A 19532-nucleotide genomic window follows, 5' to 3' on the forward strand; every position below is an offset into this window, starting at 1 on the left:
AGGAGACAGATGTGTATGTGATGAGGCAGATGTGTATGTGATGAGGAAGGAGGCAGATGTGTATGTGTAGCGCTGGTGAAGTCACACACTGATGATTTATGCACACAGTGCACAAGGCATTCAGCCTCCTGCATCACTGTGTCATTGTAGGTCAGTTGTGTCCAACTCCTCACCAGTATGAGCAGAGCCAGTCTGCTCTGGTGTGGTGACCATCCTTCCCACACACACCTGTTTCCACCCTCCCCACACACACCTGTTTCCAGCCTTATCACACACACCTGTTTCCACCCTCCCCACACACACCTGTTTCCAGCCTTATCACACACACCTGTTTCCACCCTCCCCACACACACCTGTTTCCACCCTCCCCACACACACCTGTTTCCACCCTCCCCACACACACCTGTTTCCACCCTCCCCACACACACCTGTTTCCAGCCTTATCACACACACCTGTTTCCACCCTCCCCACACACACCTGTTTCCAGCCTTATCACAAACACCTGTTTCCACCCTCCACACACACACCTGTTTCCAGCCTCCCCACACACACCTGTTTCCACCCTCCCCACACACACCTGTTTCCAGCCTCCCCACACACACCTGTTTCCACCCTCCCCACACACACCTGTTTCCAGCCTCCCCACACACACCTGTTTCCAGCCTCCCCACACACACCTGTTTCCAGCCTCCCCACACACACCTGTTTCCACCCTCCCCACACACACCTGTTTCCAGCCTCCCCACACACACCTGTTTCCACCCTCCCCACACACACCTGTTTCCAGCCTCCCCACACACACCTGTTTCCACCCTCCCCACACACACCTGTTTCCAGCCTCCCCACACACACCTGTTTCCAGCCTTATCACACACACCTGTTTCCAGCCTCCCCACACACACCTGTTTCCACCCTCCCCACACACACCTGTTTCCAGCCTTATCACACACACCTGTTTCCACCCTCCACACACACACCTGTTTCCAGCCTCCCCACACACACTTGCTTCTAGCCTCCCAGCCTATTAAAGAGATTAAAACATCTTTGTGCAGAGATTTGACCAAAATGAAGTGAAAGACCCTCCACTCTCTGGATGGTTCTCCAAAATCACAACCAATGTGAATGTTCTCTCCTCCAGTGGAAGTGAACATACAAACCCAGCAGAACACCGCAACCCAGGAAAACACCTGGACCCAGGGAACACCCGGACCCAGCCGAACACCCGGACCCAGAGAACACCTGGGTCTGTTCAGCCATATTAATCTCTAGAACATTATGCACTTAGAAATCCACTCCACTCCAGTCTGACAGTAGTGAGTCGCACTGCTGTGGAGACTGTGAATCCAATTCATTTTAGTCACATTTAACCATTTGAAATGAAATGGTGCCTCCTATATTAGAATATTGAAACCTGCTATTTATTTAGAACTATCTGGATCTGCTATGAAACTGCATACAGCACAATGCAGGGACTTCAGAACCTACACATCAAAGGATTTGGAGAGCTTCTCCCCAACAGGGCAACATAACTGTCCCACCTCCCACTGCGATTGGCCGACTCCTCCTTAATCATTCAGCCAATTAGGAAGTGTGAATCTCCACGATAAACTTTGTTGGTTGCCAGGTATGTGCAGGAGCTCCTGGTAAACCCCTTTACCTTGTTAGACAGATTCAGTAACAAACGTCCTTCCTGAAGCAGCAACAGTGAACTCCCTCTTCACACGAGCTCATATTGCAAACTCGAGCGTTCTGAGGCACATCTTGTCTAGACGATGTAGACGGGGGAGGAATCTGCACGGTTGAACTCTTTGAATGGAGATGTTAAGAATGGGGGCCGTAATTCACATTCACATGAAATGTGACAATAACAGATTTGTTATAATACCCAAACCTGCCAGACTCTCTGTGTCATGACCAAAGCCTTTTCCTGAATGTCACTGGCAGGTGTCGAGAGAGCTGTTGTTCAAAGGATATCTGCTATGCTAATGAAAGCGCACTGTAGCTAATCACTATTACAAGCCCTTGCGGACTGCGTAGTTGGTATGGTAACGGTGGGATGCTTCTTCTTCTCCCCTTCCACTCCACACACACAACTATATTAAGCTCTGTTAAAACTCTGTTAAACTGCATTAAGCTCTGTTAAAGCTCTATTAAACTACATTAAGCTCTGTTAAAACTGTTAAACTACATTATAGTCTTATAAACTATAGTAAGCTCTGTTAAATTTCATTAAACTATGTTAAACTGTATTAAGCTCTGATACATTAGGCTCTGTTACAGCTCTGTTAAACTACAAAAAGCTTGTATAAACTACATTAAGCTCTGCTAAAGCTCTGTTAAACTGCATCAAGCTCTGTTAAACCTGTTAAACTACATTAAGCTATGTTAAACTGCATTAAGCTCTGTTAAAGCTCTGATAAACTAAAATGAACTGAAACTACATTTGTATTAATCTGTACTAAATGCTGCACACACATGAACTTCGTTAAACAGGCACACCCAGTGGACCCGGCGACCCGGTCGGCACTGAGCATGTGGGCCTCACCTTCTCTCCCCTGGGTCCAGCTACGCCAGGTGGCCCGATACTGCCTGGGATGCCCTATTGGACAAAAATACAGGCAGACTAACCACTGCTGTCCTCCACAAAAAACCCTAGACACACATACACATATTAATATTAACTCATTCTAAGTGTTCACATGATTAGAAGACTCTTTGTGAACCTCTCATTTTATAAATATTTATGAACATTCTACCAACATATGTTAATGTAGTAGTATACAGATAACAGTTAATTTAAACACAGAAATAGCAAAAGTGAATGAAGATATGAAACTGAATAATAATGATTTCATCGCATTACTATACATATTGTCACGTTACAGCCCCAGGCCACTCCCCTTGGGCATGTGTAGGTGTGGTCTACGTCTGGTTATGTCCATGTATTCCTGTGGTTTGTCTTAACATTTGGGTCTCGTTTAGTACAAGGTATATAATGTGCGTCAATTGTCAGAGTCTAACTTCATTTCGTTCTGTGTGTTGTGTGTTAGTGAGCACTGCTTGTGCAGTGTTAAACTAATAAAGCTTTTCTTGGACGTATTGAACTCGTCTCAACATCCTGCTTTTCCTCGCCATCACATATTAGCTTGTATCATTAGCATTTCTGGGTAAAATATTCTTTTAATAGCCAAAAACAAATAACAATTCTTGTGGCACGTACTACGTTGCCTGGCAACCCTCGAGGACCCTGGGGGCCAGGCTGTCCTAGTGGTCCCTGAAAAACAAAAATGAAAAAAGCAAAAATAAATGGCACATCTTGATGACATTGCAAAGGAACACTAAAAATAAAGTGCCCGTTTTGATGACATCACATGTAGGTGTGATACTCACAGGTTCTCCATTAAGTCCAGCATCTCCTTTGGCTCCTGTATCACCTTTCGCCCCCTGTTCAAAACGGCAGTAGATTGAATGTCCACTCAGTACTGTAAGAACAGTTAACTCTTACCAAGGGGTCAGTAGTTTAGTCTCCCTCCACCAGAAAAGCACTCAAACATTCAGTAGTCCATCATTTTCAGATGATCAGTCACAGGAAGCCATGAGAGAAAGGGAGGAGGGTTGCTCTAGCTCTACATTGTGAATATCAGCCGCATATATGAAACTGTCCCTGTCCCTGTCCCTGACCCTGTCCCTGTCCCTGTCTGCATTCCTCCACATATGAAACTAATCTAAAACACCCCAGCAGACAGAGAGTGGATGGTGGATGAGTGATTACCGGAGGTCCCGATGGTCCTCGGAAGCCCTGCTCACCAGGAAGTCCCCTCTGACCCTGGAAAGAGATCAGCACTCAGAAACATCACAGCAACATCACACTGTGCTGTCTGGTCCTTCCACGGTGCCGTGTGGTCTACGCTGTGCTTTTGACGCCATGCAAGTCTGCACTGCCTGTTTTACAGTCAAAGGCAAGCGATTTCCACAGTCAGGACGTACTGTTCCTTGCTGCACAATAGATTAGTACTTCAACACAGGCCTTTAATTTCATACAGGTGACAGATAATTTATCATCATAATAAGCCTGTCTGTGTGTGCATATTTGTCTGTCTGTGTATTACAGAGATGCATAGTTCTCAGTCTCCACCATATTTTAACAGATTTGTGTGTGGGTGTGTGAGTGTGTGTGTGTGTGTGTGTGTGACTGAGAGAAAGACTTACACGGAGTGTGAATGTCAAAGAGACAGAGAGAGTGAGAGAGAGAAAGAGAGAGAGAGAGAATGTGAATGAGAGAATGAGAACAAGAACAGATGAGAAAGAGAATAATGTGAGAGAAAGGGAAATGTGATGAAAAATGAGAAAACAGAGACAGAGAGACAGAGAGACAGAGAGAGAGAGAGAGAGAGAGAGAAAAAAATAATGTTCTGGTGTTTTTGCATCAACAAAGTATGTTTTCCAAGTTAAAGTTAAATGGTGAAAATGTAAATGTACCCAATAAGACACTCTGTAAGTTAACATTGCAAGAGCTTCTTTCAGTTCTCTGAAAGACTGAGTGTAGTTAAAGGGAGACAGTTTTGTCTGAAGGAGCAAAATGGGTTAATTACTGTAGAATCCATACAAAGCAAATTAACTCTCTGCTGCCACCTGGTGTTGGCAAGTCAGATTACATGCACCTTTCTGTTAGTTGTTTTAGTATTTTTGGAACTTCTCCCTAGATACTCACCACCTCTCCAGGTTTTCCCTGGTCTCCCTTTTCTCCTTTCTCTCCAGGCTTTCCCTATGACGTGGGTTAAAACAGTGTATACAACGTATAGAAAATGCTTACCGAACACTCATACAGATCACGCACACAGCATACGCATACAGCACACGCATACAGCACACGCATACAGCACACGCATACAGCACACGCATATAGATCACGCATACAGCACACGCATACTCAACACATACAAAATATTCATACACAACACACATATAGATCACGCACACACACCAAGAATGGGCATAAATATAACCACATATACACAACATAGTCATCATGTCAGAACAGTTCAGCATGCTCAGCACTTGGTCCTTAACACTAGCATGACTAGCATTTCATAATTAACTACCCAAATAACGCTATAACTACCGCATAACTGTACACATAACGTTATACTATCCAGATAACTACATGAAATGAAAGTGGTGTCTACAGCAGTAGATTTGATAACATACTGGTTCCCCAGGCTGTGGAACCACACTGGCCACCTAGAAAGAAATCAGATCATTGAAAACATGGTGAATTACTTGCAAAAAAAACCCCCTCAATTTTATAACATTTATTTGCATAAATGTACAGTAGCTAAGCTAATCACGATATTGGTTTGTTTGGTTGTGTGATTACTGTTCTTACATTTCCTGGAGCTCCTGGGGCTCCCGTAGGTCCTACGTCCCCCTGTGAGGAGACAGAGAGAACGACAGATGAAGAAAGACAGAAAGAGAGAGAGAGAGTCTAGGACAAGTGCTTCACTGTAGTCATGGATTAAAACTAATATAGTCTTCATAGTCATAAAACGTCCAACTGGTTAGAGCAGGGGTGTCAAACTCAAAAACACAGTGGGCCAAAATTTAAAACCTGAACAAAGTCGCGGGCCAACATTGAACAAATGAACCTTTTAATATGGACCAAAACAAATTTTGCTTCAACATTGAATATGGAACAAGCAACGCTTATTACCGTACATTATATATACAAATTTCAATTAAAAAAAACACATCAATGGCATTCATTTATTAAATAAAATTTTTCTTTTCTATTTGCAGCCTTCTGAATTAAATATCAAAATAAAAATTTTCCACTGGCTAATATTAAAAAAAAAAAAATAAATCAATCAACCATTCAAGCCAATGCCTTGGAATAGCAAGAAAAAGTGCATTAAAAAATGTTAATTATTGCTCAGTTGCTACACGCTGATCTACTCTGATGTGCTCAAGCCAGATGCCTGGCATCTCTTCTTGGATGCTATTTCATCAATGTCTGGGCTCAAGCTCTGAGTTGAAGAAATCCTCAGTATCGAGCAAAGGTGTTCATCAGTCAGACGTCTCCTGAGAGATGTTTTGGTCATCTTCATAGAGGAGAAAAGTTGCTCACATAGATAAGTGCTGCCGAACATAGAGAGCATCTGAGCAACTTGGGTGCGGAGCTGAGGCATTGTGTCAGGGATGAACTGTGGAAACTGTGCGGCGCCTACAGCATCATACTTTGCTTTCAGCGTGTCCTTGCACTGGAGTTCAATCAGCTCCATTTGCATGTTGGTTGCTGCATTTTCGACATCAACTGCGAAGGGATTACTAAGCAGTTCAAACCTCCATTTCTGGACGTCAAAGTCGGCAAATCGCCGGCTAAAGTCAGCGCTGAGTACGCTGAGTTTTTCAACAAACTGCGCATGTTTTCTGCCTTTCTTTTCACCATTTTTGGGAAGGGGTAGCACCATTGACAGTCAATGGGTAGCACAGTGACAGTTGTAGTGTGAAGTTACTATGCCTACTGTCCTACTGATTGACGCGCCAAAACAACAGCAGGGCATTATGGGATTTGTAGCATTAGCGGTGAATGCGCTGTACAGTATAATACCAGGGGCAAGCTCTAGTAGTCATTTGGTATTGTCTCGCGGGCCAAATATAATTACAACGTGGGCCAAATTTGGCCCGCGGGCCAGAGTTTGACACCCCTGGGTTAGAGCATCGTGTATGAATAAGGTGTTCAGTTATGTAGAAATGACACACTACACACACATTTACACAGACATGACAAACTACACACACATGTACACACTACACACATTTACACAGACATGACACTACACACACATGTACACACTACACACATTTACACACACATGACACACTACACACACATTTACACACACATGACACACTACACACACGTACACACTACACACATATACACACTACACACATTTACACAGACATGACACACTACACACACATGTACACACTACACACATTTACACAGACATGACACACTACACACACATTTAAACACACATTTATACAGAAATGGCACACTACACACACATGTACACACTACACACACATTTAAACACACATTTATACAGAAATGGCACACTACACACACATGTACACACTACACACACATTTACATAGAAATTACACACTATACACACATTTACACAGAAATGACACAGTGCACACGCATTTACACAGAAATGACACATTACACACACATTTACACAGAAATGACACAATACACACACATGTACACAGAAATGACACAGTGAGATAGGGCAGTTGCTTTTAACATCGTATGTGTTGATGGCATGACTGCGAGATCCTCTCTTACGGGCATCTGCAGATATCTGCAGTACGCAGCAGGGAAGTAAAAGGTTCTGTTAAGGTTCAGGTCCATCTCACCTTGTCTCCCTTCTCCCCCTTTGGGCCAAGTGAACCGTCCTTCCCTCTCTCCCCCTGCAGAGGGCGCACAACCAGAGAAGAACATGGAGTGAGGTCACCATACCCAGAGGCACACACACACACACACACACACACACACACACACACACACTCAAGTTCATACTACACCTGCTCTTAGATGCTCGTGTGAGCACCATGGACAGCAGCTCTGGGTTTTACCTTGGCACCAGTATACAGTACATGGATCACTGAATGAATCATTGAATCACAGCATTTTTAAAGCTTTGAGGCTCAGAGTGTGTCTGTACAGGCCGGAGGGGTTCAACTCTACCTGTGCTCCTCTTTCTCCTCTAGGCCCCATCAGTCCTGCCTCACCAGGTAAACCAGTCTCTCCCTGGCCAACACATAACACAGGCAATAAGGAGACAGACGTTGTCATTACAACATGCAGCATACAGGGTTTGGCATTATTAAGCTGTTATTCTGTTGTCATCATGAAGTCCTGCAACACGCACCCGCTCTCCTGCCGGTCCCCTGGGTCCCGGAGGCCCTTCATCACCCTTGGAAACAAATTACAGCATCACTCATGCAGCCTAATCGTTGCCACGGATACAACCTCACTTCATTACCGCACATGTATTGATGTTCGGCCATTACTGTTGATTTTGTTTGTTACTCTTGGTGGGAAGGCACCAGGGTGAGAGGCTAGCAGGATCACCTTTGGACCAGGTTTCCCAGGAAGTCCGTCCAGGCCGGGTTCTCCGAGCGGGCCCTGTAAAACAGCAGGTCAGAGACAGGCCGGCACAGAGCAAAGCCAACACGCAATGCAAATGAAATAACAGAAAGCATAATGGAGCAGGTAACGTTTCAGGCAGGTGATGTTTCTTTTTGTTTGTAGGCCTGATAATGAAAAAGTGGTTGTAAATGCAAAAGGTGTGACACTGATATTCAGGTTTTCATCAGTACAGTGTCAGGTGAGCTACACAATAGGATGGAGGGTTTTTGTTTATTTGTTTGTTTTTAGAAGCGTCATATTAAAGCCTTGCATGGCAAAGCAAGTTTCTTTTTTGAAACAGGATATGACAGGAAACTGGCATATAACAATGGCTACTGGGGCAGCTTTAGTGAAATACACCTCTGATGGGGTCTGGGACTGAGCTGGTAAGGGCAGAAGGGGCAATGGGGTAATTATGATGTAAAACTCTGTAAGACTCCACTGACCTTCTCTCCATCGTTTCCGGGGAGACCATCCAGGCCGTCCTTACCCGGCAGACCCTGCAAAAACATTCAACAGTCAGCAGGACTTTATGTGATCGATGTTTAGAGCAGCTCAGGGTTTCTAACACAACAACTTCGTTCCTCATCCTCTTACAGGTTTTCCTGCTTCTCCTGGTTTTCCAGAGAAGCCAATTTCACCAGGTAATCCCTGTGGAGACGACAAAGGCAAAGTTCAAATGTGCCTGAATGAATATCTCCTGATTCATTTCCTTCTCATTATAGTGTAGGAACTGTGTAAACTCACAGGTGGTCCAGTATGGCCCCGACTGCCAGGAGGTCCAGACGGGCCGACAGGACCCTACAAACAAAACCAAACCAAAGACAAAGGATTTATTATTGATCTATAAACAGATGTTGTTCTATGTGAATGGTTACAACAGAAATCAAGTCACAATTAATCTGAATAATATAATACTGCAATATAAATCTGAGTTTTACTGAACTATGCCAACCCTATATAAATCGGAGTTAAAATTGTGCCTGAAACAAGCAAAACAAAACAAAATATCTGTGCGCAGCCACTAGGGGGAGCCGAGTGCACAAATGAGGGCCAGCTAACAGCTGTGGAGACATCCGATCTTGTTTAGTGCGTTTATTCTGGGGAAAAGGAAGGTGTTTGTAAGAGCTGTTTATAGACAGTGTTGTTTGTGAGAAAACAGGGTTGGAAGATGAGCAGTGAGGAGAGATGAAGGAGCTCAAGTGACGGCTGTTCTTACAGGAGGTCCAGGAAGCCCGTCCACCCCAGGCAGTCCACCGTCACCTTTCTTTCCCTAGAGAGAAGACAAATATCAGAAGATCAAAAGAAAAGAAAAGCAACCCAGTGCTGGTGCATGCTGCCATCTACTGGACAAAGAAGGAAGATGCAACTCTGAGTTACTGAGCACTCAGAAAAGCTACAGTTAACCTGTACAAACTCCATTCTTTACCATTCTAATGGAAAAAGTACAACATGTATTAGACTAGTGAAAGAAGGTACAATCTCTGTACATTAACAACGGATCCACAGAGAGAGACACCCCAAACACCAGAGACTGCTGCTGTGCGTGTGGGCCCCGGGTCTTGAGAATCGAGAGAGAACGTCTTGACTGCGTGTCTGCGCACATTTTAGGACCTGGCCCATGTTGAAATCTACTCCATCTGGCAACCAAAAACTGCCATGGTGCAGACCAACCAAAGATAACCAGGCCTGTTCCTCTGTCCAATCCCGCAGAGCCGAGAGGGCCAGCAGGGACACCTGCGGGCCAAGCCAAGATTCCTGAACAAACACCAACTCTCATGATGGCAGCTGGCTGTGGAACGCTCCAAAAAGAACCAAGCTGTCAAACTTGCCAGTGTGTGAGTAGAGGAACTTTCTAGAAACTCATTCAGACATGGCTACAACTGTTCAGGACACTTACACCTCTTGCGTCCTCCCTGACAAGATACTGATAGCTCCTCCCTCCTCCCTGACAGGACATTCCAAGCTCCTCCCTCCAAATGAATCCAAATCCGGTCCTGTAATTTGTAATCACTTGTAGTTGATTAAATGATTAACATATCACGCTGTTGTCACACCTGACTACTAGATGAAGGAGGTGTGGAAAACCACAGTGGACCTTGAGAACTGGAATACCTGCTTCAGACAGACAACATAAAACACAGGACGGCCTGCAGCTACTGTAGGCTGGGCTACCCATGCCATGACCCGCCACTCCTGCTCCTGCTCCCAAAACTCCAGTCCTAGTCTTACCCAGCATGGAGCAGCTAAATCAGCAGCTGAGCGAGACAGATGTGCTCGTTTAAAGAGGCTGAAGGCCGCGAGCAGACCAGAGTCCAGGAGCCAGGCTGGTCTCCTTTAACGCGGATAAAGGGAGCACATCCCTGCTCTTCTGTTAGTAAAGCATTTACCCTTTGACCGGGTTCTCCTGCATCTCCAGGTGGACCAGGTGCACCAGGTGGACCAGGTGGGCCCTGGAAGAGAGAAATGAGGAATGTCAGAACCTTAAATGGAGGAAGTTCATGCACCACACAGCGCAAATACACTGGAGCTTTGAAGGGCACACACACACACACACACACACACACACACACACACACACACATACACACTCCTCTGATCAGTCTGCTGTTAGCCTGCTAACCGATTCATCTGTTGTCATGCATGATTTTCTAAATATGTCACAACATTTTCATTCCATCTCTGTACAACCTGACAAATTCCTAGAGTTTGAAAACATCATTTGCAAGGGCAGACATGACACTTCCCAGAGGAAGTCTGGTAATGTGCTCAGGTTGTGTGGCCCACAGGTTACATGCAGCAGCGGAGGCTGGTTTCATGGTGCTGACATACACGCTGTAAATAAGACTCTCTGCGGCTCTCAGTGGGGCATAATGGTTAAAACAGGACAAAAGTCTTACAGAAGGTCCAGGGACCCCATCAGCTCCTGGGGGGCCAGGAGGTCCTGGGATGCCCTGTAAAACAAGAACACACACACACACACACACACACACACACCCCAGATGTTGAAAATGTTGAACTGAAACAGAATATCACACACGGTGTCTGTGTTTGATTTCATTACTCACATCTTGTCCTTTCAGTCCAGCCAAGTGGACCTGAGGTAACACGACCAAAAACAAATATGCAAAACAGTCATTACAAAATGAGCAACATTACTGGCCTCAGAGTAGTAATGATCATAATGGCTGTACAGTAATGGCTCCAGCTGTCTCCAGCTGTGTCCCATTAGACGCATGTGCGGCCTGCTTTAATCTGTTGTTCAAATGGCAGGGCTCACAAACAGGAGCAGGTGGCACTGCTACTTGCCTGGCCACTGTTTCACCTCTGAATGGAGTCTGAATGGTCTTTTCATGCATTCAATGTTCATGGTGTCCTCAGAACGATTAGTTCTCTGACTTCAGTATGCATATTGATTGCTGGATTTACTGGAGTTCGAGAGACTGTAGCTCACAGAATGAGAAGCAGGTTTAACGCTGAGAGTTCAGAGGAATCACTCACCACATCACCAGGTATCCCAGCAGGCCCTCTCTCACCCTAGCACACACACACACACACACACACACACACAGAGACACACACACACACAGAGACACAGGTGCACATACACGCACACACACACACACACACACACACACACACACACACACACACACACAGGTGCACATACACGCAGACACACATTAAAAAAAACGGTGTCAACTGATTTATATACTGCACTTAAACATAAAGCACACAAGGTTCACAAACATGCAAATGAGACATTTCCATACTATAGATGAGGTGATAATATCACCCCATGTGTTCACCGCTTCTATCACTCGCACTGCCCAGCAAATGACATTGTGACCAAGAATGACCTGATTTAAAAGGTTTATTGTACAGATGTTCCACAGAGGTGGTCAGTGGCGTGCACAGACATTTTGGGGGGCAAGTGCTGGGGGGGGGGGGGGGATTTGAAGGGCACTTTTTAGCGCAAATAAAAAAAAAACTACAAGCACATGTTGAATGAAATTTGACTTTTATTTGTAACATTCTCTAAACATGAGTTTTCAATGGAAAAAAGTCACACAGCCAACTGATATAATTCATATCCAATATTAACTATATACAGTCATGTCCTTCAGTTAACTTCTGTTTACCCTCCACTGTCTGCAGGCCTTGTTGCATATATTTTAAAGTACGAGAAGGAGTTATAGGCTACTGAGTGTTGTCATTACACGAATGCAGATGGACATTTTTCACAGGTAATGGGGAACTTCCCGTTTCTTCTTTCACAAATGAATGTGTTAATTTATGTTGCCTAACAAAACCTATACAACAGTACGTTCAGCTTAACACATAGATTTGCAAACTCTACCTTAATTATTTGTATGTAGTCGTCCTCACGTTATCTATCATTGATTTGGGCTAGTGCGACTAGTTTATCAGGTGACCAGTCGTCTAAAAATGCTTAGTAGTTTGGTGCTGTATGAGACATACTGCACAAGAAAATGATTTCACGTTGGGCTTAGAGGGCAAACGGTACGATTTTACTTCATGTGTATGTAACCTGGCTGGTGGGGCACGGGAGAAGAAGTCTATCTGTGACCGTGCGTGCTGTGCTGAAAACGCTTCCTTCCACTCGCTGAACTAAACTGCGCATCTGGTGTTAAAGGAAGAGAGAGGTCGGGCGTGTGCGAGGTGGTGGCTCATTTCAGGGCATTGTTTTTAATCGCTCATGTTTTCAAAAAATCATTTTAAACCGACCTCAGTAAAATGAAAAAAAGTTGGTGGTGCTTTAGCACAGGACACCTGGTGTCTATGTGTGCACGCCACTGGAGGTGGTGTGTGAGGTGTGAGGTGAGGATGTAGTAACCTAGACTATGGTTGCAGCTCTTCAGGGGGACACATAAGACCATGGGAGGTGTTCTTCGAATAAATAAAGAAATCTTGGAATAATTTTAAAAGTTACCAATCTGAAGAGTGTGTGTGTGTGTGTGTGTGTGTGTGTGTGTGTGTGTGTGTGTGTGTGTGTGTGTACGTTTGTTCCTGCATGTTCTTGTACATTTGCCAATTACATCCTGGGATATTAACATCTGGTATAATATCACAGCTTGAATGCTAGATGAATTCCAAGGCCAAGTGTGATCTCCTAAACAGACGTTTACAGCCCGTCCCCATGAACATGGGAACCGCTAACATGACCAGTCTGGCGAGACTTAAGCAGCTCTGAGAATCAGTCTGAGCAGAAAAAGTTTTCTACCCATCAAACGGTTTAGTAAGTGCTACAGATCAAACACCAGCCCCTGTGCCAACAGTGTTCCAGGTGAGTGAGTGTTTGTTTCCTCACCTTTTCTCCTTTCACTCCGCTTACACCCGGGGCTCCAACAAGACCTCTCAGCCCCTGCAAGTACATTAATGAGTATGTTAATGAGTACATTCATGAGTATGTTAATTAGTAAATTAATGAGTATGTTAATTAGTAAATTAATGAGTACGTTAATGAGTATTTTAATAAGTACAGTAATGAGTATGTTAATGACTACATTAATGTGTACTTTAATGCTGTATGAATGGGCAGGGCTGTGCAAAGATGATTTATCGACAGTAATTATTTATTGCTTTCATCCACAATAATTAATTATTTATTGCTGGGAATACTCACACCCACTAAATAAAACACTGGGAATACTCACACCCACTAGATAAAACACTGGGAATACTCATATTAACTAGATAAAACACTGGGAATACTCACACCCACTAGATAAAACACTGGGAATACTCATATTAACTAGATAAAACACTGGGAATACTCACACCCACTAGATAAAACACTGGGAATACTCATATTAACTAGATAAAACACTGGGAATACTCACACCCACTAGATAAAACACTGGGAATACTCATATTAACTAGATAAAACACTGGGAATACTCACACCCACTAGATAAAACACTGGGAATACTCATATTAACTAGATAAAACACTGGGAATACTCACACCCACTAGATAAAACACTGGGAATATTCACACCCACTAGATAAAACACTGGGAATACTCATATTAACTAGATAAAACACTGGGAATACTCATACCCACTAGATAAAACACTGGGAATACTCACACCCACTAGATAAAACACTGGGAATACTCATATTAACTAGATAAAACACTGGGAATACTCACACCCAGTTGATAAAACACTGGGAATACTCATATTAACTAGATAAAACACTGGGAATACTCACATCTTTTCCTGGAGCTCCGGGTTTGCCAGGAAAGCCGTCCAAACCTGGCTCCCCCTAGACAACAGTAATAGTGTTTATACAGTATATATATTAGTGCTCTGTCACATGTCAGCAGGTCTTTATTTGTTTCAAGCCTGTTTTGCCACTTAACCTGACTAATGTGCATCCTTAACAAGGTTGGGAACCTCATCAGCTTGGAAACAGGACTTTATATAGTGCGGCATGTTCATCTTATCTCAGGCTTCACATCTTCACCACACACTCATCTGTAAATTGCGCGTGTGTGTGAGCTCAGTATGCCATCAGTTTCCTAGACTACCTATTTCTACAGAACTTCTCTTTAATGTCCAGAAGCAGACAGGGCAAATGTGGAGATGACATACATAAACACACACACTCAAACACAATGTGTACATCATGTACACACACAAAGACGTGTGTATGCCATTCAGTGTATTACACAGAAAGCAGAAAGCTTTTGTTGAGAATCCCAAGAGGGTCATGAGGTGTCTGGGTATTTATGGGTTTATGGGAAGTGAAGTTCCCTGTGAAGCTGGCAGTGAAGTTCGACTTCACCTTTAACTCATTGTGCTGTTCAGAGTCCTCCAGTAATTGGCAGCTGACCCTGAATGTAGGCCGTCTCCGTGTGCAAATGATGCTGTGAGTAGATGAAGCGGTGACCGCACCAGTGCTAAGAGTCCCTCAGGGGAGGTGCTCTTGACATACCCAGAAATGTCAAGCACTACTGCTCTGTTTTTCCATTCACAATCACTTCCATTCACACCGAGAGCCCCATTAACATTTGGCTCAACTCAATCATCCAACACGCTCAGACTCATTGTCAGCATTGTCAGACATTACCATGGATCTCAGCATTTCGAACTTGGAACTCTTCGAGCTGCAGTAATGTTCTAGAACTCTAGAATGCTTTGCTCTGATTGGATGATTTGTGCTTCTAAGCTGTCCAGACTAGCTCAGATACACTACGCCCACGTATCTCCCTCACAGGAAAGAGGGGAATATGGAGACCACGTTAACACCGCTACATCTGCTAGAGCTATCAGCACACACACTCAAGCTCACGTCTTTGAATGGTTGTCTGGTTCTTACTGAAACACAGAAATGTGATTGAAAGGAATCAGTCCTTACCCTCTCTCCTGTTGTCCCCTTTTCTCCTTTTTTGCCAGGATCACCCTGATGACACACACACACACACACACACACACACACACACAGGGATAGGGGAATGTAAGATCATCCTGATGTGAATCAACAGAGCAAAATGTCCACCCTATGGTGAATCCAAAGTTATCTTATAGCTCTACGCAGAATCAGAATCCTTCAAAGCAGTGAACCACATATCTGAAGTATAGAGTATAACAGCTGTAAATGGCCTGAAGGGATTCTACTTACAGACACTCCCTTAGGGCCAGGGGTCCCAGGGACTCCTGAATCTCCTTGAGGTCCCTGAAGAGGAGAAGCATTAACAGATCATGTAAGAAGGCGAAGGTCTTGATATACATATTGATCTACAGACTGATATTGATCTACATATTGATATTAATATACCAGTGAAAAGTTTTGACACACCTGCTCTTCCTTACCTTTAATATTTTCTACATTTTAAAAAACAGGGAAGGTATCGAACCGATGAAATAACACATATGTGATTATGCTGTTTGAAACAAATATTGACCATCTTAGATTTTCACATTCTTGTTGGACACAAAGGGAATTGTTTGAGAACTGGAATCTCACCTGTGGGCCCAGTGGACCAGATGTGCCAGAGACTCCTGGGCGGCCTGGTTCTCCCTGCAGAAGAGATCAGCACAAACATGGAACTGTCACTATATTATGACCAAATACACACACATACACACACAAACACATACACACATGCACATGTCTGAACACACACACACATTAATGAAACATACTGTACTGTGTGTCTCACTCACTTGTTCGCCTCTGTCTCCTGGTTTTCCTACTAGCCCTGGTAAGCCATCAGATCCCTGTGGGGGTTACAGGTCAGCAACATGAACAACTTTACACTGGACACTGGAAACGGCTCCCTCAAAATGACTCACTTTACACTTTACACTGGACACTGGAAACGGCTTCCTCAAAATGACTCACTTTACACTGGACACTGGAAACAGCTCCTTCAACATGACCTACTTTACACTGGACACTAGAAACAGTTCCTTTGACATGACCTACTTTACGCTGGACACTAGAAACAGCTCCTTTGACATGACCTACTTTACACTGGACACTAGAAACAGCTCCTTTGACATGACCTACTTTACACTGGACACTAGAAACAGCTCCCTCAACATGACCTACTGTACTTTACACTGGACACTGGACACTAGAAACAGCTCCTTTGACATGAACTACTTTACACTGGACACTGGACCAGCTCTCTCAACAGGACATACTTCACACTGGACACTAGAAATATATACCACATCTCTAAACACACTACCATATCTAGGAGAAATTCCTCAGGCACATTTGAAATCAGACCTGTCAACTAGCAAAGGTCAAAGGAGAACAGGAGAGAAGTTCGGATCAGGCAGCGATATTCTTACTGAACAATGTTAACTCAGAAACATTCTCACTGAACTCTCATTCTCATTCTAACTGTGAAATGGTGCTTCACAAAATGACCACTTCTCACTGGGGTCTATATTATGAAACCACTGACACCTTAGCAAGGGCAGGATTTGTGAGGGTTTCTTACTCGCTCTCCTTTGTCGCCTCTGGTCCCAGTCTGACCTTGTTCACCGGTGTCCCCCTGTGGCCAAAGAAGAAAAAAGACTTAACCAACCAGCTCAACCTTAGGCAGTAAAAAAAGGCATCTTGAAATGTGCCTGGGGTAGTACACTCTCCAAATCATATCCAGGAGTATCTTCTTTATTAATCTGTTTGTACTGAATACATGTTTATTCATTGCACTCTACATTTTAAAAAGCTGATTTATACTAATCAATAATGTGCAGAGACTGCATTGCATTTGAGATGAATTATGCAGACTTGAAAGTGATGAAAAACAAAAACAACCCTATGATTTTCTTGACTGTATTGAACTGTATTAACTAAGTGGCCTTGTGCACCAAAGTGTGTCGCCTTCAGTTCATCCTAACGTGATTTTATACTGCAGTGACATCGACATGACAAGGCCAATTTCATTCAAACTGCAGGTCTATATTCTAATCATTTAAGTCACATAGTGACTTCATCCTAGTATTTAAACAAGTCACAAATAGTATCTAGTAGTTACTGTTAAATAAATAAGAAAACATGGTGATATGATCTACAAAACAACACAAAAATCTAATTTCACCTATATGTGGATAGAAGATGAAAACAGTAGAACAGATATCAGGGTCGTCAGTAACAGACAACATTTAACATACCAAATGCCAATTCCATGCTAACGAATAGCACGCTAGCTTACTGTAGAGTGGGTCATGCTAACAGATTCCGAATAGACTTCAGGATTATTTTGCGTTTGCAGTTTGAATCGAATCTTGATGGAAACAGGTGAACAGATACACATGCGTTTACAGTTTCATGCAGGTTGACCATCAACCTCCTCTGAACAACAATCACAAGCTTTTGTTTACAAACACAAAAGCAGACAAAGCAGAGATGTACGACAACACCCCCCCCCTCCCCCAACAAGCAACCCTATGCACAAGGACATATTCCTAACCACAAGTGCCTGCTGAGCTTCTTAAAACCCAGCCTAAAACCCAGAGGTGGGCATTCCAGGTTCAGAAAGTAAAAGTCCTCACCAGGATTTTGCTCAGGCTTCCTGGATTGTGTTGATTCCACTAATTTTACCTGCCACTAATTAGAAAATCCAGCAAGCTTGAATAAAATCCTGGGAAGGACTTTTACTTTCTGAATCTGGAACACCCACCTCTGCTAAAACCAGCTGAAGCATAAACTCAGTTAAAATCTCAAAATGACCTTATGGTCAATTACAATTATTTAGGCATAAATCACATTTATTACCACTACTGTTTACTGCATATTATCCACTGTCACAATGTCTGGTTGACTCATGACTTTATCTGTTTATCTGTCTCAATCTGGAGGTCTTCCAGGATATCAGGTTAGATGTTCTCCACCACTCTGTGGTTTCTCCCATTGAGACTTTAAGGTGTCCAGCTTTTGTTCCTTGCAAATGACCACCACCACTTGGTTGTGTCTTTCAGTATTATACTATCACTGCTTGGATTTACCTAATCTGCACAGTCATTACATTTAACTGTGCTATTCATTTTTTAATCCAAAGCAACTTATAATTGTCACTGAATTGAACAATTGAATTGTTCAGACAACCCATCCCTCCTCCTGGCTGTGGTACAGCTCCTGGAGGTTGGGTCTCGGGTGAAGTGCCCCATGCATTCTGAGGAATGTTCTAGTCTTTTTGTTGATAATGTCAAGGTCTCTCCTGGACAGCTTAATGTGCCTCCTGGAGACCTGATGACAGGTTATTTGGAAGTTGCTGTTATTCTTGTTTCTGCCTCATGGTTCCTGTGTGACTGGAGGTCCAATGGGAATTATGTACGTTTCCTTCAGGTCTGTGATATGACCTTGTGGAAGTTCAGATCCCTTTTCCCTGATCACCCACACTTCAGGTGGATCAGTGAGTTAATGGTCCATTAATCCTCCTGTATATTAACCATTCCAGTGAGTTAATGTACAGGAGGTTCCTGGTGGTAGGACCTCTTACACTGTGCATGTGTGAAAATACACCTAGGTAGACAAAGATGTCGTTGAAAGTGCTGAGAAATGATGACAATAAAACTAAAAACATTTGTCTCAGTCTATAAAGTAAAAAAATAATTTAAGAAGGGTTTCATCATGCACCCAAAACTATAACAAATGCCAATGTAGTAAAAAAATTCATTTAAAAAGCTGTGACAGACGTTTATGTCACATGGTGCTTGGTGGGCTGCAAGCAGAAATCAGATGCCAGATTCATGTAGACTTGGAGATTACCCATCATCTGATTACTGAAATGTTTCTAAACGTGTTAAGTGGATTACTGACAAAATCTGCTTTCTTGCTGTAA

General features: G+C 43.5%; 1 protein-coding gene across 3 annotated transcripts in view; it reads right to left on the bottom strand.

Moving 5' to 3' along the window:
• col22a1 (collagen, type XXII, alpha 1) overlaps positions 1–19532 on the bottom strand; it is a 60348-nt gene that overhangs the window by 16601 nt on the left and 24215 nt on the right. For all 3 annotated transcript variants that reach the window (XM_077006081.1, XM_077006080.1, XM_077006082.1), the window contains 26 exons: positions 17187–17240; positions 16399–16452; positions 16199–16252; positions 15854–15907; positions 15590–15634; positions 14441–14494; positions 13537–13590; positions 11706–11741; positions 11273–11302; positions 11105–11158; positions 10595–10657; positions 9424–9477; positions 8952–9005; positions 8802–8855; positions 8651–8704; positions 8148–8201; positions 7945–7989; positions 7761–7823; positions 7430–7483; positions 5388–5429; positions 5210–5242; positions 4713–4766; positions 3774–3827; positions 3392–3445; positions 3222–3275; positions 2547–2600 (listed from right to left, as the gene is read on the bottom strand). In XM_077006081.1, the coding sequence (XP_076862196.1) occupies positions 2547–2600; positions 3222–3275; positions 3392–3445; positions 3774–3827; positions 4713–4766; positions 5210–5242; positions 5388–5429; positions 7430–7483; positions 7761–7823; positions 7945–7989; positions 8148–8201; positions 8651–8704; positions 8802–8855; positions 8952–9005; positions 9424–9477; positions 10595–10657; positions 11105–11158; positions 11273–11302; positions 11706–11741; positions 13537–13590; positions 14441–14494; positions 15590–15634; positions 15854–15907; positions 16199–16252; positions 16399–16452; positions 17187–17240 (1329 nt within the window). The remainder of the gene's footprint in view (positions 1–2546; positions 2601–3221; positions 3276–3391; positions 3446–3773; positions 3828–4712; positions 4767–5209; positions 5243–5387; positions 5430–7429; positions 7484–7760; positions 7824–7944; positions 7990–8147; positions 8202–8650; positions 8705–8801; positions 8856–8951; positions 9006–9423; positions 9478–10594; positions 10658–11104; positions 11159–11272; positions 11303–11705; positions 11742–13536; positions 13591–14440; positions 14495–15589; positions 15635–15853; positions 15908–16198; positions 16253–16398; positions 16453–17186; positions 17241–19532) is intronic.

The sequence above is a fragment of the Brachyhypopomus gauderio genome, chromosome 5 (genome assembly GCF_052324685.1).
Source record: "Brachyhypopomus gauderio isolate BG-103 chromosome 5, BGAUD_0.2, whole genome shotgun sequence".
In the NCBI taxonomy this organism is placed as follows: Eukaryota; Metazoa; Chordata; class Actinopteri; order Gymnotiformes; family Hypopomidae; genus Brachyhypopomus; species Brachyhypopomus gauderio.